Genomic DNA, 12,793 nt, shown 5'->3' with positions numbered 1-12,793 from the left:
CCACTTGAAATAGTACCACGGAATATATCTTATTAAACTTATTCATTAGAATAAAAGATAATACTCTTTTATAGAATTGAAAGATTATCTACGATCAATTATACAATTTATTTCATGCATTCATAATAATCTATTGATTCTTAATCGATTTTAACAGAAAACTGAAACAAGCGAGTTGTTCTTGGAACAATACGAAGAACATAACAAACAGTACATTAAATCAGTCTTGCAGTGTAATTTGTATCGTTATATCGTTCCTTAATGATCAATTTACCGGAATCCTAAACTGCTTAACGGGTAGTCCTTGTCGATAATTAGTTTTACCGTTATACATGGTTTTATCGTAAAATAATTTTGTATACGTTCACGTCCAACGAAATATTTTATAGAAATACTTTAATTAAATATTATTAGTATATTTTATTAATAATAATAATATTAAAGATACATTCACAAAGATCAAAAGCATACATTAGTTTAACTTCATTGAATTTCTACATCAGAAATATTTAAATTTTTACAAAATTCGATTCAAACATTTTTAATGTGGAAATTTGATGAAGTTAAACTGATATTGCTGACTGAATTCAATTCAGCCAACAGATAAAAAATATGGAATTTTCAACGCAGATCGAAATACAATATTTATTTCTTTCCTGAAACTCAATTTGCCTGGTTTACTATCGATAATAATTTATATTTGTTCTTTTCCAATAAACTTTTCCCTTTTCTATTTCTTAGAGTAATTACGATATTATTTTACTTATACTTGCTAAATTTTTCTTCATTGACGATTAAAAATGAATAAATATTCGAGGTAATTTACTTTTGTATATCGATTTCTCTCTGTTATATCATTAGACTCCACTTGAGTTTGATTCTATCTTCTCGAAGCTTATTATTGTTATTTTTCATTTTTCAAATATACAACATTAATATGAATTAATTCGTTAAACCTCTAGTTCGTAATCGTAAAAGGTCAATATTAAATAAAGGTAAAGTATGGCCATAGAGAAAGTGACTAAGAATAATTACGATTTCATATTGATCGACGTTCCAACCATTAGTACAGTGTTTTGACCCGTGAACAGGAGTCTCGTTCGTCATAATGCGCCTTGAGTGGAACAATTAATTCTTATTTAGGCTAACACTTATTAAATTCGAGATGGAAACGTGTTCATAGTTGTATATGGTTAAAGATAAACTTTCTCAAACCAGGAAAAGTATTGCAAGGAACAATAATTGGACAAATATAATCCTATATAATTTTTCAAAAATTATAATATTTTAATCATTACAAATTATATTATATAAAAGGATTTGCTTTGCAATGAGTGATATTCATAGGTATGTTTAAATAAATGAAATACTACTGTACTTAAACATGTACATTATGGTATTTTCAGTTGCAGTCACTAACTATTATAGAACCATTTGTATACAGTTCTTTTCTCAGTGTTTCAGTGTCAAACAATTTATTTCTGTGTAATTACAAAGAAAATATTCATTGAAAAATTAATTGAAATCGTTATATCGCGAAACAGATGAATGTAATTATTTTGTTATACATATGTATAGTGTAGAATGAAAGAGAGAATTTATGGCAAGATTGTTCTATGAAGTAATGCAAATAGCGGACGATTTCAATGAAGTTCTCCGTGTATTTTATACGGGGAAGACCTTAATTCAAATTTACCGGCTTTTTAAACGAGCCTGGGAAATGATACTCGAGGTTGCTAGAACGACTTTTATTTCAATCATAGAAAGACAATATCCAATTCATGAAAATTTATATTCGCCAACCAAGGGCGTAAATGTATTTTTATCCTTTTGAAGTCGCAGTTCTGAAAGTTCATCATGGCACGGTTTTTGTTAATGTATTAATTAACTTTTAGAGTTACTGTTTATTACTCACTTATTGTTCTTAATGTTCAACAAAAGAAAAGAATAATTTTAAATATACTACAGAAAATTGCAAAATAAAATTATCCTGTAATCTTAAATAATTTAGGTTTGTCAGTTTATTTTTTTTATATACTAATTACAAATATCAAAGTATTATTTTTATAATTAAAAAATCAGGAACTATATAATGGTTTATTTGTTGCGTCAAAGAATCAAATGCTTGTAATAAAAAGAATATGAAAAGAATTCTAATGATTCTCTTTTAGAAATAAACAATCTAAAATATTAGGTATGGTATAAATTATGTAAAATTTACAAAATGTTTACTTTTATTATAGATATAACATAGCTTTACATATTAATTTTGACATGCGTGTAACTATTATTTAGTTTTGGGTTTTACGTAATCGATTTCGTAGCAGTTGCATTTAAAATTTTATCTACGAATATTTTAACTACGAATATTATAGAAACGGTGTAATGTAAATTTTGCATGAATTACACATTTACTCAAAGTATCGCAATTATTGCATATAGGTAATAATAATTGCGTTGGCAAGTGCTATTGATAATAGATGCTCATTTGCCCTTTATAAACATGAAATATGTAAACTAAGCTATAATTATATTTTAATTCTTAATTGTGTTATGTTATATATTAACCATATATTATATATATAAAATAATTATTATATTATTATTATTATTATTATATAAAAATAAGTATATATTAACGTCTGAAATTATTGTGTTTATTTTGTGTTTGATTACGTATTAATAATGTAGTTCCTTCGAGGAAAGAGATTGGAACAAACCAGCTATCTGTACATCTGTTAATTTCTTCAGTGGTCGAGGTTACATTTTTATCTTATCCTAACCCTTTCTTTTTATCCAAAGTGAATATTCGTGGCGAATAGAGGAAATATACTTGCAGTCATGTGCGCTTTAAAGAGAAGGTTATAAGGAAGGATATGAGGAAGATTTCTTCGTACTTAACGTCAATGTATTTCGTCCTTCGTAAACGAAGAAGATTTACAAGAAATGAACTCGTTTGCGCACGATCGAAATATTATTAATACTATTTTAAATATTATTAATACTAAATATTATTAATACTATTATTATTAATACTATTTATAATGACAAGTTATAAAAGCTGCCAGTATCAATAAGAATTTATCCGTGCACAACAATAACAAACTTGATAACAAAACAAATGAAATTTCATAAGCGGAGTTGAAAAATTATAAGTTATCTGTTTTTATTTTTTGTTATTCTTTACTACTTGAAATTTGTACGTTAGCTTAACGTTATTTATATTGTATCCTAATTCTAAAAAAAAAACTGTTTAACAATAAACGTACAAAAGCCACATTCGCAGCCATGTGCGCTGTAAGGAAAGGTTGAACACGAGTAACTGTATTTACCGAATAATTCCTTGAAACCGGATTTTCATGGTAACCATTCTCAGAATATTTCATCGGCAGTTGTAACGTCGCGAGCATTACAATATAATCGGTGCATAAATTCGAATCAAACAGTATGTAATATTGCAACTACCGGATGTGGGTCAGATCTACTCTAGGACAACGTGTAATCGGCAACGGTGCGCTACCTATGTTTCTGCGTGCGATGCCGCTCCACAAGTAGGTCACTGTTAAATATAGGTCACGGTCGTATGGGACTTTCGTCAAATAATCGTGTTGCCTGGCTTTTACACTTTTCAAGGATCCCGACATAGTGTTGCTCTCGTCTGTAACTTCCGACTCAATTACAGACGACTCGATATTCGCGATTATCTTAGATTTGCTATATTAAGTTACGCGATCACTTAATAGAAATAAACGATTTTCAACTTAGCTTTAAACCGAAAGCTTCTATAATTATAAGATTAAAAGTTAATAACGGTGAAGTGGTTTTAGTTTTTTAGACTTCCTGCAAACATGGATATGATATTATTTATTTCCAGAGTTATCTCGGGATAACTTCATAAAAATGAGAGACTTTTAACTTATTCATTATGCAAATGAATCTCACATATAAAAATACAAGAATAGAAATGCTACCTATAAATTATGAATTGTTCAATAGGAAAAGAATTAAAGTACACATGTGATTAACAACACTCTTGCGATGTTGTTTGAAATTCTATTATATTCATTATATAGAATAGTAGAATGAAGATAATTTCGAATTAAACAGAGCTGAACAAAAACGAGAAGAGAAAGAAAGATTGTGGGTGGGTTCGCGATGCGATATTCGTTGTTATTATGTAAAATGAATTGCTTTCATTTCGCGTTTCAAACATTGTAGACGATTCATCTTCCTCGAGAAAAGATGTGTAGAATATTTTGCTTGTTATTGCGAAAGGGCGCGTAGTAATGTTTGCAATCCTCATTCATACGTTCCCGTTTCATTGAAATTACTTGCATGTTTCTCAAATGAAAAGAATTAAGCCACCGTGATAATCTTTATTCATATATGCAAAGTAAGAGAGAAGATCAAGGAATGGCACGAAATGTATTTATTAAGAAAATCTTCTCGAACTTTTAGATGGATTAAAATAAATGAAGTAAATAACGAATGAAATAGAAATTATATTTGTATAATCATTTGAATAAATAATAAAAATATTTCACTTCCGTAATGTTCAACTTTGAAACGATATATTTAAGGGATAAAAAGATATAACCGCTCTAGAAAGCTCGTTTGTAGACCGGATATGATGGACAACCGGAAACTGGCCCGTCTGTCGTCATAAAAGAGAGCATCGTAGAAATCTCGAGCACATATATAGTGATAGTCGATTGGTCAATGTTGGTTAATTGCTCGTAAACCGAGATGATCTTGAAAGATGAAACGAGATTTCCTATGAACGAGAGATACCCGTAGGTCAGAGGCGAGGGCAAAGGATATATGCAGTATGGTAAGATGTTTGAAAAGAGAAGAAAATACCACTGCCAGAACCGATAGGCTCTCCGGATCAATAATACCCGTTGTCAATTGATCTAAAGTGATGTATACCTCTGAAATCTTGGCAACTAGTACGAAGGAACTCTCGACCGATATTTAACCATTTTTATCATGCAATTATCACCGCATAATAATCAATAATCAATATTAAACAAAGATATTTGAAACTATTAATTCATTACATAATCAAAGTCTATGCTATATGAGTTATTGATATAACTGTTTCCATTTTAGATTTATCTAATCGTCATATTATACAAATACATTTTGTATCGTATCTGTATAATACAAATATCTCCACTGTTTTTATTATCGAACAAAAGTTCTTGAATAACATTAACATAAACTTGCATATTCAAATGTATAACGTTGCGAGCAATAGAACACAATAATAAAAAGCAAGAGATTGAAATCTATTGAAATCTATCGCGCGATTAAATTGACGTACTTCCTTCTCCTCAAATAGCAAAGGTGAATTTAACGAGCAAAAATCGAATAAAATGAAAAGCATGTCTATATAATATGAGATATGAAAATACAAGAAAAACAAAACAATGAGTATTTATTTTTTAGTGAACGGTTACAAACCGAAAATGTTCATGTTAGATAATGTTAAATATTTGATATGCTAGTTAAAAATAAGAATTGCGGATCATTCACCTGGTCGAAACGAAAAATGACCTCACTCTTCCTACTTTCACTATTTCTGATTAATAGAGATAAGTTTGCGTTACGTCAAGAATAATACAACTTTTAACAAAAATATTATAAAGTTGATTAATTTTAATAAATTGATAAGTGTAAAAAATATGCTAAATGTAATTTCTATAAATCCAACTGCTTTTTCTAACCAGTTACAATTTTAGGCAGAAAATTGATACGAAAGTTACAGTTTGAAAATTAAACAGACTAAATTAAGCTAAATTAAATCAACTAAGTTTAACAAATTGTAAAGTACATCATTGAGGTTTCAGATATGATTGGAGACACATTATGAAGATTTTAAATGCAGTTTTAAGTATATCATGAAGAAGATAATTATTGTTCTTCATAACTTTGTTATTGCTTTAGAAATTCATTTAACCAACTTATCCGGCTCGTTTATGTACAATCAATTTCCTGAAACATAATTAATAGAGAAAATATGAAAGAGAGCGTGATAATTAAAGTAGAAATTATACTACTTATTAAAGCAGCGTTAAAAAGATGGGAAATAATACAAAAATTTGTTTTTTTTTTAATATTTTCTTTTTATAGATTATGAAAATAAAAATAAATGTTTGAAAATAATAAGGAATTGATTGACATTACGTTCAACTTACAAGAGTAAAAAATTTGTGATTTTTACGAAAAATAAGTAATATAAATTCTCTTGTATTATTTAGTAATCAACATGAATTAACGAGTATTATTCAAGAAATTAAAAATATGCGCAAATAATATTCAGTTCCTGCATAATTATAATCAGTTCAAAGAAGTTCTTTTTTATTTTTAATCAAATGTTCGTTTATACATTTAATAAAAATATGCAATAATGAGTATACATATATGACATGCATTAATGTTGCCGGTTATTATATAATTTATTATATAATACATTAAATAATGTATTATATAATAAAAGTGTAAATAAAAGTGTAGTAAACATTCATAGAATGAAGTTAATAAAAGAAAAATTTTATTAAATGTGTCAGAGAATATTTACGTAATATACGTAATTATAAGGAAACAAGACCGAGAGGAGGCGAAGATCGTGAAACTTGATTAAGTTAATGAAAAACTCGTTATTAATTTACCTATTAAAAAATTACTAAATTATAAAATTTCAAGTATTCCATCTTTTACATATAAAGTTAAAAACAATAAAAATTTCTCTAATAAAGACATTAAAGAAGTGTGTTTCATAACTTCTTTAAATTCCATTTATCAGTAATTAGTAGTCGACATTATTTATTGTGAAATTAATAATTTGCAGTGATGGTCACATGTAAGTCAAATGTAATTTGCATTTATTTCAGTAACGATAAATACAAATGTACTTTGCATTTATTTAAGTAACTCTGCATTACACCGTTATTTATAAGTTCCAAGCACATTATTGCAGACGTATTTTAAGAGTCGTTTCCTTTAATTATTTACGGTAAAACCAAGGATTACTTTCAGAAAAATAGTTACGCTCATCCATTCATGCTTTTGCATTATGATCTCTTTTGTGAATTATTATAAAAAACACTAAAGATTTGTCATGATACGAGACATTTTTCATTCATATAAATTTTATAATAGATAAATCTGTAATCTTATAGACATTTTCGAGTTATAAAGGCTCGTCTGTATCCATAAAAACATATATTTAATCCCAGAAACAGATAAAAAGTTAGAGTTAGAAACATAGAATTTTAAAATTATTCCTGTGGTCTTCAGTTCGAAAAGCAAATAACAACATTTGTTATTTTCGCGTGTACCTGCAGATTTTAAGGTTTTTATGTTTCATGAATTTGAAGGCTTCCTGAATAAACAAAATGTAATCTTGTCACGATTTTCGAATTACCACGGATCGACTGTGCTTAACTCTTAACTGGTATTATTGGATCACAGGCAACCATAACAATTTGGAATTAGATTATTGAATTTGAAGAATGTAAAATATAAAATAAAATTAGATATGCTAAGTTTCAGCAATTTAACATAAGTTACAATAGTTGTACATACATAATCCAACAATACTATTTGAAGGGTAAAATTATAATGTTTAATCTTATTATTTAATTCTAATGAAATTTGTATTTTCAGTATATGACAGAGAAGATGGGCGGAGCGGAAGGAACCAAGCTCGACGTTGACTTCATGGATATGGAGAGGGTGAGTACACGTTTCTACATTTTTAAGGTTTCCGGAAAGTGTTCTTGTTGCATCGCCTTTAACCTTCGATCAATCTTCTCGCCAATGAAACCTTCTTGATGAAATTTGTTCGCATCTCTTTTACTTCAAATAAATGAACTCCTTATGTACTTTAAAATATTATGTAGAAATAGAATTTAGGGAAAAGAAAATAAGAAAACGAAATAAAAGTAGAAATTTGATAATGTAATATCATTTAAGCTAACGTACAGTAGGATATAATTTTGATCGTAGAAAACGGATGTCACGTATGAGCTGGTAGAGGAGTTACAAATGAAAACGAAAGAGTTCCTTCAGCCAAATCCAACTGCAAGAGCGAAGATGGCCGCGGTCAAGGGCATCAGTAAGCTCAGCGGTCAGGCAAAAGCCTCGACTTACCCCCAACCAGAAGGTGTTCTCGGCGATTGCATGCTTATTTATGGAAAGAAATTGGGAGAGGATAGTATTTTCGGTACGTTTATTCAGTTCATATAGTTAGACTTAATTAATAATTAATTGTTATTTTAAAACATTCATATTCACCTTCTATCATCAAAAAGCTGTGCCGCTACTTTAATTTTCGGAGGACATTTGCATCTCAACCCATAACTTTCGTAACTGCATACCTAACGAAGAAACTAGTAGAACAGACGCATAAATTATGCATCTAAGTACAAGTAAACATTCGGCTCATTAATCTTTCCTAATTTCTGTTCACAGCTCAGGCTCTGGTTGAAATGGGCGAGGCAATGAAGCAGATGGCGGACGTGAAATATTCTCTGGACGACAACATTAAACAAAACTTCCTGGAGCCTCTGCATCATTTGCAGACCAAAGACTTGAAAGAAGTGATGGTAGGTTGGTTACTAAAAAAAGTTGGCTTTTCTTCTTGACTCGTTGAGTAGCGTTGTCCCAGTTTAACGCGACAAGAATACGCGACGAGACAGAAAGAAAGAAAGAGGGGAAAAGTGCATGTATTCGTGAACGGGAATTGATATCCCTTTTTGTTTTCAGCATCACCGGAAAAAGCTTCAGGGACGAAGGCTGGACTTCGATTGCAAGCGGAGACGTCAAGCGAAAGGTATACTTGGACGCGAGTTGACTTTATCTCTCTCTGCGATATTTATTGATTTATTTAAGCACAACACATTGGGGCCGTGCACATTGTGTCCTTGCACACCTTGTACATACATCATGTCCTTGTACAAAAACTCGATGCGTGTCGTTTGCAATTATACGCACGTAGAGTGGCTCACAAAAGCGTTCGAACACTTCTGAAAAACTTTTATGGACATACTATACTTGTTACATATTTTGAAATTTCATTGGTATTGTGGTAAGATAATAGTATGATTTACGTTGGTAAAATATAAAACAGATATACAGTGGCTACACAAAGTATTTACACGTCATTGTATTTATTATTGCATTTACTTACTAATTAATTAGATTCGATTTCGTCATGTTATATTTTATATGGTAATAACAATTTATGACTAAGAAGGAATATTTTAATATATGACAGATAAAAGTTCTGTGTTATGATAGCCATATCTCACTACAGTATTAATGCAATTTCAAACAGTTCTGTATAACACACATAATACATTCATAGAAGATTTCTATAAATATTCAAATAGTTTCATGGGCCACTCTACTAAAAATAAAGATAACATGTAAAGATAAAATCTAAAATCGGACAAGAAATGCAGCTTTATTAAATGATTTATGCGTGTTCTTCCTTCATTTTCAGTTCATTGTCTTAGTTTACAGCCATTCCATTCGCACGTTCTGCTGCATGTGCACTTTGTCATAGATAAATTATAGTTGGTTGATGTTACCATGATAATTTTCTATTTGTTTATATGGGGTGTTTCATCGAGTTAAAATGCAGATCATTTATTGCAGATGATCTTAATGCGTATGAAGGTCCATATTTATTTGCAAATTATCAATCATTGAGTTTTTCAGTTTAGTATGAGAGAAAAATATTTGTTTTCCGTTTGTTTGTCTGCATTCTTAATAATTAGCAACTGGAAAAAGATCAGCCAGTCCTCATTTTGGAAGTCCAGTGAAGTCTTCTTCACCATACACTGGTACGTGATTTCCCTATGTGCAATAGTTATTAAATTCCTCACTTTATTTCCAATTTTTTAGATTTAGTTGCTTTTTTTAGGAACATATAGAATAATCAACACTTTAATTATTTCCCTTTAAATCCATAATCATTATGTTACATTATGTTCATATAAATAACAATCCAAGTTATGATCTTTCTTTTTTCATCTTTGATGTATCTTTGTATATTTTTTTTCTAAAATAAATGTATGTAGATTTATATCATAGTAATTCACAATCGTTTCAGATGATTATATAAAAAATACTAAGTATAACAAATATAAATATATTCAGAAGTGCACTAAAGGTACTGCGAATGTTGAATGTGTTGTACTTATTCTGTATATATTTTCTAGTGAAACTTCAATATCTGTATTATAAATGCTTGTGTTTCGAGAAAGAAGGAATGTACACGATCAAAGCACTTAGGCGTTTCGTATGGTTTAATTTCGCTAACTTTTACTCCTTGTTGTGTGTATATCTTATAATGTATCAAACGTAGGCATTTAAGCAACCCTGTAGTACAATTTTTAATACCTTTACCGGCGCAAACTTTGCGAGCAGGTTCTCACGTTTCAGACGACGAGATTCGTCAAGCAGAAGAGAAATTTGCAGAGAGTCTCCATCTGGCACAATTAGGCATGTTCAACCTTTTGGAGAATGATGTAAGTAAAAAACTAATTGAATGTGTATTAATTTTAACTTGAACAAGTTCTTACATAGAGAGATACTAAATCCTTCATGGAAGAATTGAGCAATTAATGATCAAACTCAAGGATGTTTGCTTATCATTGTTATATTGCTATATTGTTACTTTTCATTGCTTTCTCCTTAGGTTGAACAAGTGGCACAGTTGGCAACATTCAGTGAAGGTCTCCTGGAGTACCATCAGCAGTGTACTGAGATTCTAAGAACACTAACAGAGACACTTTTGGAGAAGTACGTACTGATACAGTATACATACCTCACCAGATTTAGAACATCTTTTATTTTTTATGATTCTTTACAAGAAAATATATAGAATATAAATGTTAATTAATAAATTGTTAAATTATGGCAATTTATATAACATAATTTTCACTTTCTTTATTGCTCTAAAAAGAATTTTGATTCTTTGTGTAATTTAATGTGACTATATTATGTACACGGTATATGAATACTATTGTTAAAGATCATCACAGTGCGACATTATACTTCTGGATCAGTGGAGGTTTGAAATTCGAAGTTAAAACCAATTTTGTAGCAACTTCTTTAACGAAACTCTATCGATCCAAAGATGTAGAATCGCACTGTAGTGGTTTTTAACAATATCTATACATCTTTTACTTTATTATATGAATTTTTGTTTAATTTCTATAATTTTAAGGTTCCTAATAACATTACTTTATGCTATTGTATTTTTATATTTAATCACAGGAAAGACGAGGCAGCGAACAAACCAAAAATGGAATTTATACCGAAGACATTGGCCGATTTACACGTCGATGCATTACCTACATCGGATGCTATGAACGGTGGGAACTTCTCCTTCCACGGTAAAACACATTCACACATATGTTCACATCCAAAATAATGACTCTTGCGGGTGGATTGGCTGTCTGTTTCTTGTTTCCTCTGTCATGCAACATTTCTACGTGTCCTGCAACTATACACTATAGTCGTATACATTGTACTCTTTCCTGATTGAGTTTCCCTCGCCATTACTCTGACTGCCAACGGACATTAAGTTTTTGTTATCTTTTGCACTCAAAGGAATATATTACATACACACTAAAATATGACATAATAGTAAGATATAAAAGTCGATGAAATCATATTTGAACTTCAATATGGAGATTGATCTTTTTTTTATTGTGGTTTCACCGAGATTGTAATAGAACTAACAAATTGAATAACAGAATTTTCCTGCAGTTTCATATTAATTTTGATAAATAATATTATATAATGTCTCTGGGTTTAGCATTTCGTTTTTTCAAATGCTAGAAAGTTATTCTGTATAAATATATATGTCGGAGATGTAGGGACATCGGGCCTTTCTTTAGGAAGATCCCCAATACTTGGGCTCGAGGTGACATAACTGGTCGCCGAACGTAGTCACGGTCACGGGATAAACGATATGTCTAACAGAGAAAGTACCGATGTTGAGGGACACGCTGTATTAATAATCAAGCCCCGGTCAGGGGCAATGTTGGTTTTACGCGGGACTGCCTAGTAACGGCGCTTGGAAATTTGTTGATATTCCCGATCAATATGTAATTGACAAATGTGGCCGTATCTGTCTTTTATTTTACAATCACCTTGGAGAGTTTACTGTTATCGACTTGGCAGTCAGTCTGAAAGTAACTCAGTGTTTGAGTTAACGCGTCTGCGTGCTACAAAATGTATTCTATTGTACAAAGAATTTACCCGTTGACCGTGGATTCGTTATTGAGCCCAGGAACAATGTCAATAGCTTTTGTTATACTTATTAATTATTACGCGCCTGAAATTTCTAACGAAAACCTGACATATATATATAAATAAGGTGAAATTGCTTCACTTATTATTATTGCTTCACTTAATTAAACATTTAACACGATTACTTACCTATCATCTTAAATGCATTTTATTTTACTGTTTCGAAGCTAAGCATTAACTTTTTTGTATTTTTGATACTTTGAGAAATAACTGTACGCAAGTATGAACTATGTATATATTGACTCACCAACGTAATTTCACGAAACTCATCTCTAACACATTCATTACACGTTATCCGACTGTTCTGTGTGTATACTCTCGTATACCTGAATGTCTGTCCTTTTGACACAATGTAGGGGCAAGTCGAGCCGGGTCTCCGATTCATGGGGATGGGAAGCGCTCGCAGCTCGAGCTATTTCCAGCCGGAAACCCGCCACAATCTGCCAATGGTAAATTTTGC

General features: G+C 30.5%; 1 protein-coding gene across 10 annotated transcripts in view; it reads left to right on the top strand.

The window, feature by feature from the left end:
- The window catches only part of LOC100644028 (endophilin-A), a 30,244-nt gene that overhangs the window by 11,090 nt on the left and 6,361 nt on the right, over nucleotides 1-12,793 (top strand). For 3 of the 10 annotated variants that reach the window (XM_012313528.3, XM_012313529.3, XM_048410581.1), the window contains exons 3-11: nucleotides 7,672-7,740; nucleotides 8,014-8,230; nucleotides 8,479-8,612; nucleotides 8,773-8,839; nucleotides 9,789-9,854; nucleotides 10,441-10,541; nucleotides 10,712-10,815; nucleotides 11,293-11,411; nucleotides 12,690-12,782. In XM_012313528.3, the coding sequence (XP_012168918.1) occupies nucleotides 7,672-7,740; nucleotides 8,014-8,230; nucleotides 8,479-8,612; nucleotides 8,773-8,839; nucleotides 9,789-9,854; nucleotides 10,441-10,541; nucleotides 10,712-10,815; nucleotides 11,293-11,411; nucleotides 12,690-12,782 (970 nt within the window). The remainder of the gene's footprint in view (nucleotides 1-7,671; nucleotides 7,741-8,013; nucleotides 8,231-8,478; nucleotides 8,613-8,772; nucleotides 8,840-9,788; nucleotides 9,855-10,440; nucleotides 10,542-10,711; nucleotides 10,816-11,292; nucleotides 11,412-12,689; nucleotides 12,783-12,793) is intronic. The other 7 variants (XM_048410584.1, XM_048410583.1, XM_048410582.1 and 4 more) reach the window with 6 other exon arrangements.

Source organism: Bombus terrestris, chromosome 11 (genome assembly GCF_910591885.1).
Source record: "Bombus terrestris chromosome 11, iyBomTerr1.2, whole genome shotgun sequence".
NCBI lineage: Eukaryota > Metazoa > Arthropoda > Insecta > Hymenoptera > Apidae > Bombus > Bombus terrestris.
This window is presented reverse-complemented; position numbering and strand designations above follow the sequence as displayed.